Source organism: Gadus macrocephalus, chromosome 11 (genome assembly GCF_031168955.1).
Source record: "Gadus macrocephalus chromosome 11, ASM3116895v1".
Lineage (NCBI taxonomy): Eukaryota > Metazoa > Chordata > Actinopteri > Gadiformes > Gadidae > Gadus > Gadus macrocephalus.
The window spans coordinates 11,639,821-11,662,786 of NC_082392.1; the positions used below are offsets into that span (position 1 = coordinate 11,639,821).

The window sequence follows — 22,966 nt, forward strand, 5'->3', positions numbered from 1 at the left end:
CAAGAGTGTGAAAATAGTTTTGAAGATTTTGACGGAAATTGCTAAAATTTGTGGTATTTTGCCAAAGTGATGAAATCCCACGAATGACAAAAGAGTCAGACAGTATTTTTGCAGATGGTAGCTCAAGTATTATAATTCAGGTGTTTCAACCAGCATCTGTTCCAAATGAAGACCTTGCTGGAGTCTAGGGCTGGCCTGAATACATCATTTCTAGCTTTGTATGTACGAATTGTACGAATATCTGAATATTCAGTGTATTTCAGTCATTTTCTAAAGGGGCTCAATTCGTAAAACAGATAGAATAACAACAATTTCTCGTCACTGGCTTTCAGATCCACTCATCAGTCCGAGTTCGACTTGGTTACGGCAGAGCTTCAATGTAACATAAAAGTTTCCAAACAAACGGTTTCCACAGTATGAGAGAACACCTTCTTCCAAGTTATCACAAAGCATAAATAACATCGCTACTTCTTCTATTCAGGTTTAACAAATAATCAACACATTGTTATTATAAGTAGGTAGAGCTTTTTGGTGCCTTTAGGATTGTTATACGTTTGAATATCCAACACTAATTAATGATAATTCTGTCATTCCATGTTGGGCCATTCTGATGTCGGCTTCCATCACCTCAACTGAAGCGTTGAGGTGAAGCGTTTTATCTAGCGCCCTTCCCTATATGTTTAATCACTGGGATATTCAGAGGAAGTGTAACCTAGCCTTCCTCCTGCAGTCCCCAAATAAAGAAATGCTTTTGAATTTAAATCGTCATAAAAACAAAGCAAAACGACTATCAGAATGCTATATTGAGATTTTAATACCTTCCTAAGGAACAATTTCCAGATATAAAATGATTCGGGCTCAGTCCTACTGGAGTCCTTCGTTGTTTCAAAAAAGGGACTTGATACCATAGTTACTATGCAAAAATATATCGCGAATAATCATTGTGTCTTATCTTATCTGAAAATATTATCTCCATCAACTAACAACCTTCTACACAGTAGCTGCGTTTCCATCTAAAAGGTGATGCAAATCTTTAGAAAGTTCGCAAAAAAGTAATTCGAATTAGGTGCGTTTCCATCAAGTGGTTGGAGCGGAATAGGGTGATGACGTTACACGTTGATGTCGGCAGGGTTGCTATGGCCGGTCGTTATGCGGAAAGCGGAAAGACTGTCAGTCCTGTGTGTTCAAAGTTCGCTACGTCACAGCTGTTTCGAAAAGTGTGTTTCCATCTCCCATTTTGCGAATTTACTCTCTTTCGCATTTCTCAAAAACCACCTCAAGCGAGCGGATAAACCTTTTTGCGAATTAGAGGATTTTTATGCGAATTTTGGTGTTTCCATCACCGTTTACTGATTCGATACTTCAAAGTTCGCATAAAATCAGGGGGATGGAAACGCACCTAGTGAGAGATAGGAAAGTGCTCTGCATGACTAAATCCCAATCTGAGAAATAAAATGAAAGTAAAAAGTTTCCAAACTGCTTTCTGAGAGGGCATTCACCCCTCAAACTCAGATGTAAATTAGTATTGATTATTGACTCTGAAGCCAAAATAAGCCGCATACAAAGTCAAATTAAATTCTCTTTCTACTCTCTCTCCTTTCCCCCCCCCCCCAAGCACTGAGGATACATGCAGGGTGACCCCCCCCTGCCTTCCGTGCGCCCTCCAGTCCAACAACAACAATCACCAACACCATCACCACAACCACAACATGAACGGCAGCTACCAGCACCACAACAGCCACCATGCCAACCCCCACCCCAACCCCCACCCCCACCCCCACCCTCACCAGCACCCCCACCCCCACCCACCGACCCACAAGCTGCTGGAGCCCTGCCCGTCCCTGCTGCTGAGGGGGCTGGCGTCTCACCAGGTGGGCATCGGTGGTGGGGGGGTGGGGGCGGGTGGTGGTGGAGGAGGAGGCGGCGGAGGGGGAGGAGGCGGAGGGGGAGGCAGCGGGGGAGGTGGGGGAGGGGGAGGTGGCGGGGGGGAGGCGGTCCGGATCCTGGCGAGGCGTGTCACGCCGGACGGAAAGGTGCAGTACCTGGTGGAGTGGGGGGACGTCGGTGTTTACTGAGGGAGGTGGGAGGAGGAGGGGGAGTGGGGGGACGGAGGGGGAGAGAGAGGGGGAGGGACAGACGGTGGGGAAGAAAGAGATAATAACGGATGGGTGGAGAGAATACAGGGTGGAGACTGGGTCGGTGGGGGGGGGGGGGGGGGTATGGATAAAGAGGAGAGAGAGAATGAAGAAAACAAGAGGAGATGGGGAGAAGGAGGGATGGAAGAAAAGAAAGAGAGGAGGGGACGGCGACCCAATGACATATTTGGCAGCGGGGGGGAACTTAGCCTGGGGAGTTAGCGGTGTTTTGGCGCTGCCATCTGGTTGGCGCGTGGGCCGATCATGATGGGGGTTCTACAGCCAGTTTGGCCAGGAGCAAGGAGCTGTTGGCCAACAGAGGCTGTTCCTCCCCTTCCCCTCCAGAGGTCGCTAGGCAACACTCATTTTGGATGCCTTTCTGGCTTTTGAGCTGTTCAGGTCCATCCCCCCTCCATGCTCTTACCCCCCCCCCCCCCCCTCCCACCCACACACAGGACTTATTATCCCGGTACACTCAAACCCTGAATCGATACACAAGAGGTTTGTATATTTTCTCCCCTTTAGCACAGAACGGACCAGCACCTGCAACTCAACAACAATAACCTGTTTATGTTTGACATCTGTCCGTCATAGAACTAGGAGCAAACGTGTGGACTTTTGTTTTATAAGTAGAATTATATATTCCAAATTTAAGAATATGTTGTATGACATGATGACTTTATTTTATTTATAATTTTTTTATGTGGTTGCTTTGCTTAGTGCCTACACAGTGACTGCTTGTATCGTTCGGTGACCTTAGGTTATTCGCGTGTCACGGGGCAGACGGGTTACGCTACCATAGCGACCAAACAGGTCACTGTTAGGGAAAAAAACGGGTGTTGACAGAGGCCCTTGTTAATGTTTTCCTTTGACAGGGTTTCATCAAGTACGATTTTTGTATACTCAAAAGCAAACAACATGTATACTCTTGATTGAAATAATTCTATTATTTTTTTCTCAAGAATAGGTCTGTTTTTTTGTCTAGTGCCACAAGATTAAAAAGAGAACCTCAAAAGTGAAAGAGATTCTGATATAGTTTTATTTTTGCTTTGTAAGGTGAGGGTACACCTGTTCCTCTCAAGGGACCATGCAGACAACATATTTACTGTAAATGCAAACCGGATCCACTCCTACTAGAACTGTTACAACAACTGTTTAATTTCCTTGAGGCTAATGTTACTTTGCTCTTTAACAGCTAACGATCGGTGATATAAATTTAGTAACTATGGGTTTGAATTGTATGTGTTGTTGAGGCTTGATTTACTGTTAACATTCCTCTGATATCTATAGATGTACTTCTGGTGACGAGTAGACTGTAGGTATGGACTCGATATGAAAACATCCTTCTGAATTTTTTTTATTTTACAAACACGGTAAGATTATGTTTTGAAAGTTGATATTTTTTACAGATTATTAGAGTCATCAATTCAATTTTTATGTTACGCTTAATACAATAAGCCCAAAGTATTTTTTGTATGGTTCAGGTTACAACAAACGATTAAACACTTTGTTTCATGATGATTCTAAACTGTCAGGCGTTTTGTTTTCGAAACCCCCAAAGTCTTCTTGATTTGAACACAAAACCATGGATACGCTATGGATGGGCAAGGATGTGGCTAAAGCTTCCTATAAGATGCTGATGAATGTATTGGTGTGTTTTCTATGGTATGTTATTCCCGTCAAGTGCTTGTCGGGTCATATAGTTAGACGGAAGTTGAGGGAAATATCTTAACACATGTATACAAGGAAAACAACTGTTTGAATTCAGGCCTAAATCTTATGGAGAGCTAGCCTTGTTCTTATTTGTAGTCAAGTCCAAGTTCAGTTCTTTTGGACAACCAATGTTTGTACATGTATACCCTGCGATGATACTAATGTGTAACCTTGAAAATAAAAGTTTCACCTCACCTTTTAACAAAATGTCCGGACGTTTTTTGTTTTTCGGATAAATGTTTTGGCAATTTTTGTTTTCCTTTATATTGCAGTGCGAATGTGTGTGTTTGTGTGTGCGTGTGTATGGGGGTTATCCAAATACTTATCAGCAATGGTCATTCATTAAACATCCATCATCAACTCGTATTCATAGATTAAGAATAGGGGGTCGGCAGACATTTCAACATTTTGGTTTTTTAACTCAATAAGCAGAACCTACGTGACTGCTGTGCTTTCCGCTTGATAATCAATTTAAACTCCTGTGAATGCAGTGGCCGCTCGAGACCACTAGATGGTACCCACATCTCGCGATTGTAGCAAACTTCTGCCATCAGGGCCTGGTGGTTACCATGTCCATGGTGGTTACTGTAAGCCAACTGTAAAAGCACACAACGCCATTTTGGTTCCATTGATACCAAATGAAGTGTGCGGTTGCCCAATATGGTCATGTGCTGTAAATACTACTATTGAAGTTTCATTGACTATCATTATTTTATTATTTAGGAGACAAATCTTCATTGCCCACGCGCCATTTTGCCTATAGTGCGACCTTTTTTGTTGCAGGGGAAGTTTAGAAAAGCCATCTTCAATGGGTCTGTAATCAAATGTTCATTCAAGCCCCTCATTATTTTTTTAAATACAAGAAGCAGAATAGGTGACACTGAATATGCAACATCGAACAGCGTGCTTGCCAAAACTTACATCACAAAAATAATAGTGCAAAGTGACAAGTCACATTCAGCTATATAGTAGGCCTATGCCTACTGTAGTTTGCGGCGGGTGTTCTGTGTGCGTGATTATGCGTTTGCGCGCGTGCACTATTGTGCATTCACTGCACGTTCGTGAGTAAAGTGGAAAAGACGCCAATGTAGCCGGAAGCGGCTGCAGTCAATTTACTCTCGCTGCATTACCCATTTTCCAAGCGACGATAGTGCGTAAAATACATGGGCTTTAACATAGGTTAGAGATATTGAGAAGTGAGCACGCGGACGCTGTCAGCCACCAACCCCCTACGCGCTCTCTCTCTCTCTCTCTCTCTCTCTCTCTCTCTCTCTCTCTCTCTCTCTCTCTCTCTCTCTCTCTCTCTCTCTCTCTCTCTCTCTCTCTCTCTCTCTCTCTCTCTCTCTCTCACCCTCTCTCTCATTCACTCTCGCGGTTCACCCTCACACCTTAATAACAGCGCGTGCAACAACAACACGCATACACACACACACATACACACAACCCCTCATTCTGCATCTAACATTCGAGGCACGAGGACATCTAAAATGTGTGTAAGCGAGCGCGGAACGATGCCTATTTTTACGTAGTAAGGAATACTGGCCTCGCCGCGAGCTTCGTCAGTGAAAAGCTTATCTCTATTTTACTGACTCGTGTCGTCTTGCCTCTGGAGTGCCGCGAGACAGCTGAGACGCAGAAGAACACGTTCAATGCCGTTGGAACATGTCCTATGTTCCCTTCCAAGGTAAGCCATTATAACGGGATACATGATTTTTTTTTTCTTCTCCTCAATCCACTGCATATTTCTTTCCTGTCCTCCCCCTATAAATCTCTCATCTCTCTCTGTCTCTCTATCGTTCTCTCCCTCCCGCGTTCTCCCTGTCCCTCTCACTCTCTGTCTCCTTTTTTTATCTCGTCATCTACATCAATCTACTTGTCGCTAATACGTTATTACGCAGCTAGAGGTGTACTCGAACGCGCCATAGCCGACAGGTGTATTGAGCGAGAGGCGAAGTCGCTATCGGATAAAAAAAAAACGCCACTTCCCTCGAATCAGATAGTGCGCGGGCGAGCGTGTGTGTGTGTGTGTGTGTGTGTGTGTGTGTGTGTGTGTGTGTGTGTGTGTGTGTGTGTGTGTGTGTGTGTGTGTGTGTGTGTGTGTGTGTGTGTGTGTGTGTGTGTGTGTGTGTGTGTGTGTGTGTGTGTGTGTGTGCGTGTTTGTGTGTGAGAGAGATAGCTGTAGAGAGCAGTGCATGCGGCAATTATAGTATTGTGATAAGGTGTGCACTCGAGCCCTGATGCTGTTGCACGGGTTATTGAGATACTCACGGCTTTCTTTGGTGACGAATCTGTAAACCCACCGATCTTTAACGCATGTAAAATTATGCAGCCGAGGGTGATATGGCCGACAATGTAGGCTACTTAACCAACGCAAAAACTTTGCACCCCCCTCCCTGCCTCCTGAAAATTGTAGCGCCTGCAGGTTAGGCCTATATTTAAATCAATCCATTATCCAACTGCAGTGTTGTTGTTTTTTACTTGTAAGTTTTTTTTCTCTCGACATTGAGTCAATATCTCGCAATTATGTGTGGGTGAGAGGCGATTTACCGTACGTTTAAGGAAGATTCCATTAGTATCATGGCACCGCAACTGTGACTAATGCTATAGGCCTGTGTGCACGGCGTGCTGCAGTGGGCTGCCTCCCCATCCAGTAGTCGAGGCGCTCGATCTATGAGTGTCCCTAATTGGGGGGCCCGGGGTCTCTAAACATCATGCCGGAGTCAGTTGGGAGAGACGTCGTGAAATGTGAGGTGGAACGCCAACTCGAAAGTTTCGGAGGGACCTTCAAGGATTTTGGTGGTAGTCTTTGTGAGAACCTGCCAGGAGGGCTGCAAACCTTCTGTGTTTGTGTGTGTGTGTGTGTGTGTGTGTGTGTGTGTGTGTGTGTGTGTGTGTGTGTGTGTGTGTGTGTGTGTGTGTGTGTGTGTGTGTGTGTGTGTGTGTGAGTGTGAGAGTGATAGAGAGGCGGCAGAGAGAGAGAGGGGTAAAGGTTCGAGGTAAAAGAGAGGGAGTGATAACAGGACTGATTTAATACCAAACGGTGACAACCACACAGACCTGGGTGCGCTGAGCACGGGAGTCGATTGCATAATGTTGGAGAGGTGCTCAGAGACCCAGAGGAAGAATCACAACCTGCTCAGTATAACGCCCCCCTAAAACCTGACAGCCAGGAGAATATACTGCATTACTCTCTATGGATCCTCCTTTATGCATCTTCTTTAAGGAAAATCAAACAACTACATATTTTAGATGAAAAGTGATGCAGTGGTTGCCACAATATAGATATGGATTGATCCTTGTTCAAATTTAAATGCACAAAGTTTAAAAAAAATTGAAGATAGGACTCGAAATACCCTCTGCAATAAGGTTAAACTCATGCTTTACATTTCATTATCACTGACGATTTTATGGGGCAAATGTGGGGCAAAATAGTGGTCTAGGATTACAGCTCAAACAGGTGTTCCCTCAGGGAATTAAGGAGTGTAGGTATTGTGTATCGGCGATAGCAGTACTGGTCGTGAGTTGGATTTAGAGCCGATGTGAACCACCAAAGGGTCCCTTGCTATACCGTCTCGGCTGTGGTAGCAGGATTTGAGGTTGGTTGTGGTGGGAATGGATTGAGAATAATGAGATATTTGTGCTTTCATTCAGTTGAGACACTGGTCAAGTGATAATGGCAATGTCATTAAAAGATGCCCAGATATTCGTTCCTCATTTGTTCAAAGAACACTTATGAATGACCTGTTTAAGATTATTTTGAGTATAAGTAGTGCAACACTGCTTCTGTTCACGACTAGGGACTACAGACGTGGATCAAGTTAAAGATCCACATTTGTTACAGATGTGGATCAAGTTAAAGCTTTAATCTGGTACGGTGCAAGAAACTGTGACAATTAGGTTTTGAACTGTAGGTGGGCCATTTGAAATAATATAAATAAATTGACTGGAATACTGTACTTGACTGGACTAGACTACAGGTCTACTGGACTGGAATGGCGTGGGCTGTGTGATTGGCTCAGGGTCTCTGCTAGGTCAACAGGTGCAATGTGTGATGCCAATGAATTGAACCAAGATGCTGGAGTCAGGATTTTACCCGGCTTGCTTTCATCAGTAACAATTAGCTTTTGTTGCTAATGCATACTTTACTTCACTAAAGCATAGCTTTTGTCGCTACACATAGTTTTTGCCGCTAAATGTAGATTTCATTGCTACAGGAAGTCTTCGCCGGCATATTCAGTTTTCGCCATTGACGCGTAACTTTCTCTGCTAGCATGTAGTGCTCCCAGCCTGTGTCGATATACATTAGCAGCTCCATGGTTACTGGGAACAGAATTACATAACACTTGTTATCATTTTTTTTATTTATTGTTACCACGATGACTCAACAGTGTCAGCTGAGGCTCATGCATGTTGAGAAGGTTGGATATTAGCGTGACATTGATTTGGGATGAGATACACACACACACACACACACACACACACACACACACACACACACACATACACACACACACACACACACACACACACACACACACACACACACACACACACACACACACACACACACACACACACACACACACCCGTACACACGCCTCCAGTTGCCGATGTAGCCTCGGAGCCCACATGGATGCTACGCTAAGCTAATACTCTACGCTAAGCTTATGCACTCAGCAAAGCTAATTCACTACGCTAAGCTAATGCACTCTGCTAAGCCATTTGCAGTCATGCCAAGAGCCCTCCCTCACATGGGCCAGCAGTTAGTGGGAGGCAGGCAGCAGAAGAGATGGGCCTTCCATTATTGGCTTGGTTTCTCTCTTTTGCTCTCTCTCTCTCTCTCTCTCTCTCTCTCTCTCTCTCTCTCTCTCTCTCTCTCTCTCTCTCTCTCTCTCTCTCTCTCTCTCTCTCTCTTGCTCTCTCACTGTCACTGTTTCTCTGCAGCTCATACATTCCTGCACTCTCTCTATCACTCACCCTCTTTCTTTCTCTTCTCTCTGTCTTAATCCTTTCTTCTTTGTCGTCTGTTGTGTTCAAGTCAATCCTTATCTCTACTCATGTGCATTCAGGTTCATGCACACCCATGCACACACACACACACACACACACACACACACACACACACACACACACACACACACACACACACACACACACACACACACACACACACACACACACACACACACACCTACACAAACATACACACGCACACACAACGGACACACGCTAAATATGCCTGTGAGATACCAATCTCACTGGCAAAGATGCAAATGCTCACATACACACAAACACCCTCAAAGCTACACAAATGTACACTCTTCTTCACATGTATAACAATCTCACCCACATGCATACACAAGCAAACATGCATCCACACAAGCATCCACACAAACCTTCTACGCCCTGCCCCCTCACTTCAATTTTCTCTCCCACCTCTCTCCAGCTCCACACCCCCCCCCCCCCCCCCTTCTCTGTCTCCAGCTCCACCATTCTCTCTCTACACCTCCACCCCTGCACTCCTCATCCTCCCATGCTGCCTTGGCTGCATGGGAGGATGAGGGCAGATGGACCGAGAGGAAGTCACCAGCCAGACAGCTTGTTCCCTTCCCTCCCCAGTCCTCTCCTCCCTCCCTCTCTCCTCCCCACTCCCCTCCTCCCTGCTCCTCTCCTCCCTGCTCCTCTCCTCCCTGCTCCTCTCCTCCCTGCTCCTCTCCTCCCTGCTCCTCTCCTCCCGCTCCTCTTCTCTCCTCTCCACTCTCCTGTGCATTTCCCTGCTCCTCTCCTCTTCCCCACTCATCCTTGTCTTCTCAATTCCTCCCAACTCCTCTCCTTGAAGCTCCCCTCCACTCCTCTCCCCTTTGCACTTTCCTGCTCCTCTCCTCCACTCCATTCCCAACTCCTCCTAGGCTCCCAGCTCCTCCCCACTTCTCTCCTCTGTCCACTTGTACAGCACCTTCATACAGAGGTTCTGTCATGCTCGACCACACTTAAAGTGACAGTACACACCGCCACCGTGACGCCGCAGCAGCCTTCCCCCCACCTCCACCTCCCCTTGCATTTCCTCCTCTTGTCTCTCTCTCTCTCTCTCTCTCTCTCTCTCTCTCTCTCTCTCTCTTTCTCTCTCTCTCTCTCTCTGTGACATAAGGGTCTGTCTTACACCCCTCCACTGCGGAGGCTGTGCCAGAACCCATCATCTGTTGGGCTATTACTGTACTGAGCTCTCTGGCCCCGTGTGCAAGCTAGTTCCACCGTCGAGAGATAGAGATAGAGATAGAGAGAGAGAGAGAGAGAGAGAGAGAGAGAGAGAGAGATTTCATTCATTCTCCAGTGGATAGTGCACAGTTGTTTTTTCTCCTCATGGCAAATTAGTTGCAAAATTGGACAGTAAATTAACAGGATTTTGGAAAAGTGATCTGAACCGTAGAAACCCTTCTGATCTTGAGATAGATCTGAAGTGATCTTACAGTTTCCCACATCACAGTGAATGAGATTTCCACTTGAGCAACATCCATGAATAAGCTGTATGCTAATGTGAATCAGGAATTATTACTCATTACGTTGAGCGTCAGCGACTTCAGGTGCCACCATCATGTCCCTGCTTTTCGCAGATTTGTTGGGGGAAAATTAATGCATTAATTCATTGATGGTGTCGCAGTGTCATTGGAGCCATGTGGCGAGGCAGTTGCACCTTTATCTGTCCTGGACACAAAAAAGTCACTCAAAGTTCAACCAGCTCTTATATGTGTGTGTGTGTGTGTGTGTGTGTGTGTGTGTGTGTGTTTCTGTGGCACACGGTTGGTACATGTATTATAAAGCAGTGACTTACAGGTCCCACAGGTCCCACAGGTCATCTCGGCAGCGGTCGACCCCTTACGTCAACACTGTGAACTATAGGCCCAACTGACAAGAGTGGAGATAGCTGCCGTTAAACAGATGGATTAAATACTCGTAGAGATATACCAGCAAAGGGTGACTGTTGCGCTCAGATATTGTGTCCGTTACATCACTGCTGCTTCAAATACCACCAACGACTAATAGCACTGCAATGATCGCAGGAGATGTTAAGTGGCAGCTGAGAAAGATCAGGCGGTGTGCTATTAGCTCCGGAGCGATAGCTAGCTGTCCCACCAGGCAGGTCAGTGTGTATCTCTCTACCTCTGTTTTAATGGAGCTAGTGGGCAAGGAAGGATCCACGATGTGTGGAGCATGAAATATGCCAAGCTGCTGGTGTTTTCCAAGTTCCCATGCGTTGTCGATAGTGTAGTATAGTGTCGGGGTTAGGTTAGCTTGACTCCAAGCTGAAAGGTTCTGATTTCAAAGCAAGGCGCCCTCCATCCTACCAAATCAAAAGTGTGTGAGATGACCACCACATAAACACTATGTTGATTTGTGGCTTCCCCCTAATTCATCGATGCCTCTTGTTTCAGTTTCTTCAGTATTTCAGCAGTACAGTCTTTGTACACCAAACTGCTTATGTTTTCGTTTCACTCCAAAGCCGTCTTCTGCCCACTGAGGTATTGGTTTGTTCTGATTTGGGGGTAAAAAAACACAGTCCAAAGGAAAATGGGTTTAGTTAAATTCTGTAGTGCTGAGAGCACGGGGGAGGGTGGGTGTTAAGTCAATTTCACTGCAAAGCCGGAAATAACGACTCTATTGGTTTGTGCTTTGGGATTTCATTTGTCAGGATTCACTTACAACACAAAGCTCGAAAAAAATGCTGCATTCTCTGCATAGCCAATCAGATAACTGCTAATCCGGGGATGAATGCCCGCCCCTCGCCGTAACATGAATGTGATTGGCTGTTAGGCCTTGGGATCCAATCCTGTGAGCAGGATTGTACAGGGATGTCAGTCTTTATTTGGAGAACCCAGCAAGTAAGATCAGCTACTGTATGAACTGTTTTATGTATTGCATATTCATTTCACGAATCATGCATTGGTAAAGTGAACATTAACTGAAATGGTCACCCAAGGTGTAGCACCTGTATTAGCTCTGTCAAAAAATTCTTCATGTTGTGTCACATTAATGGTATTTATTAAGGGAAGTGTATATTTAGTATTAGACTGCTATTGATTCATGGTCCTTCTAGGACCCCCACACACAAACAGAACCCCAAACAAACACACATATGAGATCACATACCAACTCGAGGTAAATCAGCCATCGGACCAATGCACAATGCAGATTGAATCCTGATGATGTGATTGGTTGTCAGCTTTGTGGTCTGTGATGGACTTAAATTGCCCTCTCTAGGCCAGGACCTGGTCCTGGTTCTAATCAGTTTCCACAATCAGTAGTCCCACACTAGTATTACCTCCCCTCATTTTGTGGTGTATGTGTGTGTCTATGCGTGTGTGTGTTTGTATGTTTGGGTGCCACAAGCTTGGGCTCATCAAAGTGTTATCTTTTTTATGTATTTGCTTTACATGCTCTCCACATTTATACCATGAGGCCGAACCAACACACACATAAAGGTAAGGCGTGCAGATGACTGTTTAGGTAGAAAGATTGCAGAAGGAAAAACGCCTGCCATTCTCTTCAATGGTGCTCGGCCCAACATCCCTCTTAACTCTGACCACTCCCCTTTGTCAGGTGTGCAAGGGAACCAGCGTTGAAGCAAAGGTGAATTTATATGTCAATGAAACAAAAATGAGACCTCTTCACTTGCAAAACATAACACTGTATTAAACTGAGAGGTGATTATGGAATTTGTTGTGTTATGAATCAAAAAAGTTATGAATGAGCATGTTCTATGAGAAATATAGGTGTTACTTCCTAACGGAGTTGGGCTGGTATAGTGAGGTTTTATTACCGATGTGAGGTAAGTCATAATGGAGTTTGGCTGGTCTTTTGTTAATTACTTATCAGAGGTAAGTCATAATGGAGTTTGGCTGGTCTATTTTTAATTACTGATGTGAGGTAAGTCATAATGGAGTTTGGCTGGTCTATTGAAGGATAATTAATGATTGTGAGTGAGGTAAGTCCTAATGGAGTTTGGCTGGTCCAGTGAGGTATAGTTACTGATGGGAGGTAAGTCATAGAGGCATTTCACCGGTCTAGTGTTGTGTAATAATAACTGATGTGAGGTAAGTCATAATGGAGCTGGACTGCTCTAGTGCTGTTGCTGAGGTGATGTGAGGTAAGTCATAGTGGAGTTTGAGTGGTCTGGTGTTGTATACTGATGTGAGGTAAGTCATAGTGGAGTTTGAGTGGTCTGGTGTTGTATAATCACTGATGTGAGGTTAGTCATAGTGGAGTTTGACTGGGCTAGTGTTGTTTAATAACTGATGTGAGGTTAGTCATAGTGGAGTTTGAGTGGTCTGGTGTTGTTTAATAACTGATGTGAGGTTAGTCATAGTGGAGTTTGACTTGGCTAGTGTTTTATAATCACTGATGTGAGGTAAGTCATAGTGGAGTTTGACTTGGCTAGTGTTTTATAATCACTGATGTGAGGTAAGTCATAGTGGAGTTTGACTGGTCTAGTGTTGTACAATCACTGATGTGAGATAAATCCATCACAGTCTGTAGGTTTGCATTGGTATATGATTGTGAGTGTTTGTGTGGGTATGTTCGTCGCTTATGGCTATGTGTAGGATTGTGTGTGAATGTTTATGTTTGTGTGTGTGTGTGTGTTGTGCATGTGTGGGGCGGTTTATCAGGTCATGGAAGCAGCAGCATCCAGCTGGTTAATGAGGACCTCTTGAGTGCTACCTCACCAGCACAATGTTTTCCATACAAGATGGCTGTTTAAAAATCACCTTCTATGGTGCCTATTTTTATGTATATATTTATCTGGCAATCATGTACTCATTATATTATATTAGCCACAAGCACAGCTTTTGTGAATATCGAATGCGTCATTGAGTCGTTAGTTTTATTTCTTTCACCTTCAAAACTGGAATACAATGTATTGTTTGTTGAAAAGGAAACTGTTGTTACTAAATCTCAACCCCATAGGATCAGGTGGTTTAATAAGGCCATTATGTCCTAAAAAAGTCACACAAAATATTCTTCACTCACATGGTGACATTTAATGGTGAAGCAAAAATGTTCAATTACCTACTCTTTGGGTACTGTTTCTGAATAATTTACTCAATTAGATATTGTCAGCACATAACATTAGAGAATGCATCCATGTAATGTAGGAGGAAATGGTACTAGCATCCCTTACACGGGCAGATCATGCTGTTCTCTATCGTATCGAGACCATCTCTCCACTCCGTTACATATTCCATATGTACGGGGTATAACCCCCATGACTGCTAAGGACCGTGGATAGGCTTTAAGACACACCGGCACGCCCGGTCACGCCCACACCACTATAAAACACTGACGTGACGTGCAATCATTGATTGTTTGATCTCCACTGTGAAAGGTACCGTGTGGGGTTGTGTGCTAGATTAACGTGTGTGGGTTACAGCATTGGTATCCACTTGCCTGTGTAAGTTTTGGAGTCTGTCTGCGGACAGCCTCCTTGGACCGGAAAAGAAAGATCCTTTTTGGCTTGGTAGTGACACCGACGTATTGTACGTGCAACCCACGACTCACGCGTTGGCTTCAGGTCCCTCGCCTGGCAGTGACTTCGGTCCGCTAGAGGCGAGGCGACAACGTTTCTGTGGAGTCCTACCAACGCCGGTGTCCCACTCCTTATCGGTGCGTCGCTGCGGTCCAGGGGGCTGCTGTCTACCTCCGTAGGAGCTCTGCCTAAGCAGCCGGCGAGTGTGATTGTCCGACACCTTTTTCATAGCCATATCGTGTTTAATCCGCTCCCTGGCTGAAAGCAAAGCTGTGAGAGTCTTGACAGTGTATTGTCCGTGAAACCCGCGACTCACGCACTGTGCGACGCCGTGACGAACAGTAGGCTATGCTTTGGCGAGCTGAAGGCAGGTGAACATTGTTCCAGCTAGCTACCAATCCCGGATAGCCCAGCGTTTTGCTCGGAACTGGGTCGGCAACAATTCCTCGAAACAGAAACTGCCTGAGAAAGTAAATAAATTAATAAATAAATTAATAAATAATAATTAAAATAATTAAAGGGGAAAAAAACAAAAAAAGTAGTATGGAGGGCACTTCAGGCCATCACTGTGTTGGTTGTAACATTGCCATGCCCCTCGAGGATGGCCACGATAATTGTGTGTTATGTTTAGGCCACCAGCATGAAATGTTGGCCAGGGATACACCCCAGTCATGCATGAACTGTTTCATCATGCCGATGCATACAAGGGAATCCCGCTGCCGTTTTTTCACATCAAAACAGGGAGGGTTACCTACCTTGGAAGGGCCAGCAAGAAAGATGAGGAGGGCTTCCGGGGGGCCACACACTGAGGGAGAACAGGGAGGCCGCTCGGGGGCCCCGCGAGCCTCCCTGTTCTCCCTCAGTGTTCCTAGGGCCCCCGTTTCTCTCTGCGTGGGTCCCTCTCGGCCCCCCAGTCTTTTCTCTGACAGGGAGTACGATGGTTCCGAGGAGGAGGACTTGGATGTGGAGACAGTATTCTCTTCAGAGAGTGGGGAGTTTCCCAGTGAATAGCTTCCCTCAGCTAACCCTTCCGGGCGAAAGCTGGCTCACCTGTTTGGGGAGATTGTTGACAGGGCAACCAAGGCCCTGAACATCGTTTTACCCGAAAAGCCGACAGCTGCTGCCTCCAGGTTCGAGGCTGAAGCAGAAGAAGGTCTCAGGTCAGAGATCCCTCTCCTACCAGACTTCAAGGACCTGTTATGTCGCCACGCGATGCAAGCGCGTCTGGCTAATACTGCGGCCATCCTGACTCTGTACACCCACCACCTCTCTGGTCTCATGCAGAACCAGCCGGTGGATGCCTCTCTGGCAAGGGAGTTCCAGTCTGCAACGTTGTGCCTGGCTTCGTTGTACAAGGAGCAGGCAGTGGCATCAGGCCGCTCGTTGGCTCAGCTCTGGGTGGTGAGACGACATCTGTGGCTGTCCCAGTCGAAGCTAAAGCCAGCAGATAGGGACTGTCTCCTCAGGGTGCCAGTGGAGCCCACAGCCATGTTTGGGCCACAGGCCTCCTCCCTGCTGCAACAGGCACGGGATCGCCGTCGCTGTGCGGATGAGGTGTCAGAGTCCCTCTGCAGTCGGGGGAAGCGGGCAAGGCGCCCAGGAGCAACTACACCTCGGGTGGCGTCTCAGTCAGTAGCCCAGGCCTGGGGCCCGGGAGACCTCAGACACCGGCTCCAAGAGGTGGTCGGAGGGGGTCATCTGCTAGCAGACGCGGGCCCTCCAGACGCCCGCATCTTTCCTGGCAGTTTGCGGGCCAGCCAGCCCCGCCTCTCATCACAGCACAGGAGGGCTTGGCTTGCTCTGGCGGCGGACCCATGGTTGGTCTCTACCATGACCCAGGGGTACCGCCTGCAGTTCTGGCGCAGGCCCAGGGTAGCGAGATCTCCGATCTTTACCAGGGTGGCCAACCAGCGACAAGCCCAGACTCTGCGAATGGAGCTGTCTACCCTCTTAGAGAAGGGGGCGATTGGAGATGTCGAGCGCTCTGACCGCCAAGCAGGGTTCTACTCTCGATATTTCCTCATCCCCAAGAAGGATGGGGGCCTACGCCCTATCTTAGACCTCAGGGGGCTCAACAAGTAACTCCGCCCCCTAAGATGCAGGTTCTTGACGGTTCTGCGGGTTCGGCAGACCATCAAGGCAGGGGATTGGTTCGCGACCATCGATCTGAAAGATGCCTATTTTCAGATTCCGATATGGCCAGGGTATTGGCGTTTCCTGAGATTTGCTTTCGAGGGTCGGATCTTCGAGTTTCAGGTCCTCCCGTTCGGACTATCTCTTCTCTCTGCTCTATGCCTTCCCCCCATTCACCCTCCTCCAAGCCCTTCTGCACAGGGTGCAAATGGAGCAGGTGAGGCTAATCCTGGTTGCACCGTTTTGGCCTCACATGTCTTGGTTCTCGATGATTCCTACCCTACTGGAGGGTCAGCCATTGATGCTTCCTCGCAGGGGGGACCTCCTGTCCCAGGCAGGCGGGAAATTGTTCCACGCCTTCCTAGCAGGGCTGAGGCTGGTAGCCTGGCCCCTGAGAAGGACCGGCTCCTGCCCTAGGTTTACCAGAGGCGGTGGTGCGGACGATGCAGGAGGCCCGAGCTCCATCAACTAGGGCAGCCTACACTTATCGATGGCGGGTCTTCACAGGGTGGTGCCAGGCACACCAAACAGACCCCTTCTTGGCCTCAACCCAGGACATCCTGCTCTTCCTGCAGATTCAGTTTGAGGCAGTCACCCTGAGAGGCATGCTGGCAGCTATCAAGGCAGTCCGTATCGGAGAGTTTGCCATTAGTGAGGATGGCTGCTCCATGATCTCCCGATACCTACGGGGGGCACGATGGCTTACAGCATCCAGTAGGGGTCCTCAGGTACCACCCTGGGACTTGTATCTTGTCTTTGAAGCTCTGAAGCATCCGCCTTTTGAGCCCCTCGGCAATGTGGCCCTTAAGTGGCTCTCCCTAAAAACAGCTTTCCTCCTGGCCATCACTTCGGCTAGGAGGATAGGCGAGCTCCATGCGCTGTCCGTCCACAGGGACTGCTGTACTTTTTCTCCGGAGGGGTCAAAGGTGGTTCTTCGCCCCAACCCAGCCTTCTTGCCCAAGGTTCTGTCTGACTTCCATCTGTCCCAGAGCTGCAGTCCCTACCCGTCTCAGTGGCGGACCAGCTAGCACTCTGCCCGGTAAGGGCCCTGTCTGAGTATTTACGAAAGTCAGACCAGCTCTTTGTGTGTTTTCGCACTAGTTGCTTGGGCAGACCACTGTCGAAGTGTCGACTTTCTCACTGGGTTGTGGACACCATCCAGCAAGGTTACACCCTTTCGGGCGCTCCTGCCCCCTCCAGGATTCGAGCACACTCGACCCGCAGCGTGTCGACTTCTTGGGCTTTGTGGCGGGGTGCCTCTATCGCCACCATATGCGCAACAGCCACTAGGTCCTCCCACTCCACGTTCACCAGATTCTACCGCCTGAATGTGGCAGCGAGACCTTCCTTCGAGGAGCAGGTACTTGGTGTTGCTCGGACTCAGAGGTAACCCTGAGCCCTCAATTGGTCAGCCTTGCGTCTTGCGGGCTGACCTGGGCTGCTTATCTGCACAGAGTTGGCCCTTGCGCCTGGCGGGGCGATACCTGTGTTCCGGCGTCGGGTCTTGCGTCTGGCAGACCCACCGGAACAGCCTTCTGCCTTTCGGGCCTGGCCTTTGCTCCTTGCGGGGCATTGTCCAGATTGGCAAGTAAATAGTGTACATTTGTAAATAGTTCTTTGGGTGGGTATACTTCACATCCCTCTGGATGAATAAAGTATCTATCTATCTATCTATCTATTAGGTGGCACCGTCTCCTGGCGGGGTGTCTTAAAGAGCTACCCCGTACATATGGAATATGTAACGGAGTGGAGAGATGGTCTCGATACGATAGAGAACGTTCGGGTTACGTGGTAACCCTGGTTCTCTGAGTGAAGAGAACATTTCTCCAATCCAGAGGCCGCCCGGAGACAAGTTCCGATCAAACCATCAATGATTGCACGTCTACACCGGTGTTTTATAGTGGTGTGGGCGTGACCGGGCGTGCCGGTGTGTCTTAAAGCCTATCCACGGTCTTTAGCAGTCATGGGGGTTATACCCCGTACATATGGAATATGTAACGGAGTGGAGAGATGGTCTCTTCACTCAGAGAACCAGGGTTACCACGTAACTCGAACATTGTGGCAGCCTCATAGGACCCATGTGAAATGCCCAAATATGGATTTCCTGTTCCATTGAGAACTCTGTGTGAGATGTTCTACTTATTGGGCCCTATTTTAACGGTCTGAAACGCAATTGAGAAGCACCAAACGTAAGTAGCTTTGTGGGCGATTCTATGGCAATGTTGCTATTTTACCGGCGGATAAATTACTCTTGCGCCCGACGCAAATCTAAAAAGGGTTGGTCTGAAGTAACCTAATTACCCGTATGTGTGGTTTGGGCGTAACGTGCAATAAACCAATGAGAGTGCCATCTCTCATCCCCTTTAAGAGCCATGAGCGCATTTGAATCAGACGAGTTGATATTTTGACAGCGCGTTTGCAGTCTTCGATGAGACCGATGCATGACCACATTAATTCATTCTTTTTAACACTCACTCGTGGTAAAACAATGCTTTCTCACGATCAAATACTCATCAATCCTAAAAGTTATGGCCTTGTACAAGATTTCTGTGTTGAGAAAATATGTGTTTGCTGTACGGTGTTTGCAGATGCATTGATTTAAAAGTAGCCTACAACTTATTACCGCTGTATCAGCTGTTCTTTCCCAAATAATTTACCAAGAATGTGTGGCTAGGTAGATGAGAGAAGCAAAGTGTATGCGCGAGGTGCACAAGCAACATTATGCATGCGGCCTTAAAATATTATCTGAACCATGCGCCACTGCCTTTAAACCAGGTATTTCCTGGTTTGTGGCGGAATTGTTTTGTGAAACTGCAAAAAACTCCTCCTTTCGCCGAACGAACCCTTGGGGCGCAAGATTATTTGTTCTGCTCTGCGCCAGTTGCAAACTAGCAACGATACATGCGTCAGTGTAGAAAGTCAATTGCGCTGGATACAAGATAGGGCCCATTGTTTTCATGTTTGTGTTCATCATAGTATCTTCAAACACAGACCATTGTAATCTATTGTTATACATCAGTCCCCCTAATCACATTGATTCATCAAACGTTTACAGGTCCTAATTTCGAGAGCAAACAGCTTATCTCATGGACTCAGATCATTTGCGTAGCCCCTAGACTAGCATCCACCAGTCTATGAGTTGCATGATAACAAGACCCACAACCGCAACTACTCTATCTTTGTCTGTGAAACGGGACACAAAATGTATGGCACCATTGCAAAACACAACTTGTCCATTGGTTTGCAGTTGGTGATTTGCTCTATAGATTAAACTCATGCTGCTGCATGCACAGCCTCTTATCATCTGATATGGTTATCTGGCCCCCTGCTGATGAAGGGTCGATGGGCACGCTTATTGAAGCTGGATGAAAGAGGCGTTTACTGGGGTATGCAGTACGGTACAATTTATTCATCTGCACTCCTTTTTTATTGGCCAATCCTAGGTCCAGGTTCATATATATCCAAGGCCATAGGTCATGGTGGGAAACGACAAAGCTTTGGATTGTTTTTTTTCTAAGTCTTTCTGTAAGCTTGATCATATTGTTTTTAATGCAATTTCTTTCTCTACTCGATAGGTAATGCTTATTTGCATTAGATTAAACCAAATTCAACATTATTTCAGACATTTAGGTCCAAATCACTAACTAAATTATTAAATTGTGTAGGTGAATGCATGTTTAGGAGTGAAGCCGGTATTCATTTAGTTTCAGCTTAACATGAACAAACTGTTTGTGTAGGTCTGTGATGACTGAACATTCAAAATTGTAAAATTCTTCTTCAACTTGGGTCTTCATTCAAGTTCAAACTGTTTTTGTTCTGTTTCCTGATGGCAGTGGACAAGTTAAAGAGAATCCATCCAGTCTTTTTGAGGTTTTTCGAGGGGCAGGCTAGTGGTTCGGCAGTGTGACTCCCTGCTCTACATCTCTTTGAACCAATGTCCGAAGTCAACCTGACAACATCGATGAACAAAATTCCTTAATCACCTACCTGCTCCTTAATGACAATCCAAAATAATAAATGTCATGTACAAATCAGGGCTGATATGTTCATGATTTCAAACCAAATGGCCCTGGCTTCGTACCCCATGAAGTTTACCTGTAGATGGAAACTAATTACTAAATAAAAGCTTCAGCTAAGTGACTACTTTGAGTACTTAGTGGCAATTTTTCAAATATAAAGTCAATGTTTTCTCAGCAGAGTACCATATAATACATGCAGGGTTTGACTTGAAGGGTGCTCTGTTATGTTCTCCGAGGGTACCGTGACATCTTAACTGTTCCAACTGGGCTGTGACATTTCAACATGCAGGCATTAGCATCTACACAGTAGCACCACTATATGTACACAATAATATCCACCCATTTTCCCATGATAAGAAACGGGAAACTCATGAAAACTAGAGAGACAAACTGTGTGTGTGTGTGTGTGTGTGTGTGTGTGTGTGTGTGTGTGTGTGTGTGTGTGTGTGTGTGTGTGTGTGTGTGTGTGTGTGTGTGTGTGTGTGTGTGTGTGTGCGCGTGTGTTTGTGTGAATTATACCATGTGTTGGCTGTCCTGCATTTCATTGTGTGTATGTGTGGGCGTGTACTTCACTGTTCCAGCACATGCTTTTGTGTGTGTGTGTGTGTGTGTGTGTTTATGTGTGTAGTAGTAGTACTACACCTCTGCTTAGAGAGGACCCAAAGGTTAGCTGGCTCACTCAATGCCAAATGCTATTTTTAGCACTTGTTTCAAAAAGCCCTGCACACATTGGGGAGTTTCGTACCACTGTATCTCAACCAAACCCGGTAATTGATAGTCTAAATCATGCGGTTGCTAATTTATTAAAAGTTATGAGAATGAATCGCTTATGCCAGAAGAAAACATTGTGATGATGATTGTGTGTGCATGTGTGTGTGTGTGTGTGTGTGTGTGTGTGTGTTTGTCCCATGATAGTGAATGTGATTCAAAATGTCTGTCTCACTTTGAGCCCCAGTTTGTTGTCCTTGTCAATAGACAACAGCCATAGAAAGAGCAGAGGATCAGTATAAGGAAAAATAAATGTGAAATTATAGTCAAACCAGTTGAAATGGAGAGAAGAGCAATGAAAACTTGGGAGGAGATCCCAACATTACTGTGGTGCTCTAGAAACATTCTCTTGTTTGGATCGTCTGGTGACATTGTACCAAGTGCATCCTGTTCTGCTCTCCAACATTTAGAAGGAGACAAACTGCAGCGAGGATCGCAGCTCTGGAGGGTTTCTCTGGAGAAGGGGCTTTTTCGGCGATGTCGACACTTATTATTTTTAATCAAGGAATTAAAAAAGTAAGTGAGAGTTAGTCGGACCCCTCAGAGACAAACACAGAAGGGAAGCAGAAGGATAACCACTGCAGGCCTGAAGATGTGGACACGATGATTAGGGATGCTTGAATTTCCATTGAAGCACAGTCTGCATCCAGCTGGAAGGACTCTTGATGCAGTGGATGTGTCGAAGAGAACTGGTTGGGATTTTGCACCGCAATGCCCGAAGCCTACCTGTAGGCATTCTGGAGTAAGATGCCCTAACCCCCAATAAGGTCCTTAATAGCACAGAATTTCACCATAAGGAGGGTGGAGTAATCAGCAACCGTTTCTTAGAAAGTATTGGATATATTATTTTTTAAATGTATAACACCCCTTGCCCTCTGCATCCGTCCGTTGACGGATCTCATTGACTTTGCATGGGGCTATCCCGAAATGCATTGTGGGTCCGTTCGTTCTGTTGGCTCTGTCTCTGGTGTTCAGAAGTTGAGAAAATTGTAACTTTTGAGATCCTTCAGCCAATCAGATCGTGGCTGCGTCTGGCTCCGTCGGCAAAAACCACTCCCCCATCCGTCATACAGGCCTTCCGTCGTTCCGTTGTACCCTCTCCATGACGTAAGATGGTAATGACATTCTGAACTTGAACTGGACTGTGCAATTCAAATACTACATCTGCACGGGATTGTAATGCATTTCACATATTAATAATCTTGCATAAACAGGATTATGCTTGAAAGCTTTTGGAGATATTGAAGAGGAACTCTTCAGAATTACACTGCAAGGCCTCACAAAACCTTAGGAGGCCTTTTGAATGCTAGCAGTTTGACAACATACATACCGTCCCATGGAGAATTAAATGGTTCAATACATTTTTGACAGATGCGACCTCTCTGTGAGGTGAAAGTGGCCATGGTTAAGTTCTTCATGTGAACCATGGTTAGAGAGGATCATGGGTGATGTAGTCCAGGAAAGGCTAGAGGCTTTAATGTCAATAAGGGTGTTGACGGATAAAGAAAAGCAAAGGCTAGAGTCATCCCTAATCTAAAGTCGTCGGCTGGTGTCACTTTGGGTTTACATCTCGCTCGCCTGTCCTTTCTCATCAGCGCCTTCTGCCATTGGCTGTCACTGGGACAGAGTATCCGTTACCATGACGTTATACCTGATGGGGTGAGACAAGGCATGGCGGT

At 46.4% G+C, this 22,966-nt stretch overlaps 2 protein-coding genes across 6 annotated transcripts in view; both read left to right on the forward strand.

The window, feature by feature from the left end:
- phf1 (PHD finger protein 1) overlaps window positions 1-2,091 on the forward strand; it is a 20,283-nt gene extending 18,192 nt beyond the window's left edge. Inside the window, exon 15 of the mRNA XM_060064583.1 lies at window positions 1,616-2,091. Coding sequence (XP_059920566.1) covers window positions 1,616-2,075 — 460 coding nt within the window. The 3' untranslated portion in view covers window positions 2,076-2,091. The remainder of the gene's footprint in view (window positions 1-1,615) is intronic.
- Window positions 2,092-5,080: 2,989 nt separating this feature from the next.
- Window positions 5,081-22,966, forward strand: part of syngap1b (synaptic Ras GTPase activating protein 1b) — a 108,800-nt gene continuing 90,914 nt past the window's right edge. For all 5 annotated transcript variants that reach the window (XM_060064500.1, XM_060064504.1, XM_060064501.1 and 2 more), the window contains exon 1: window positions 5,081-5,532. In XM_060064500.1, the coding sequence (XP_059920483.1) occupies window positions 5,511-5,532 (22 nt within the window). In that variant the 5' untranslated portion in view covers window positions 5,081-5,510. The remainder of the gene's footprint in view (window positions 5,533-22,966) is intronic.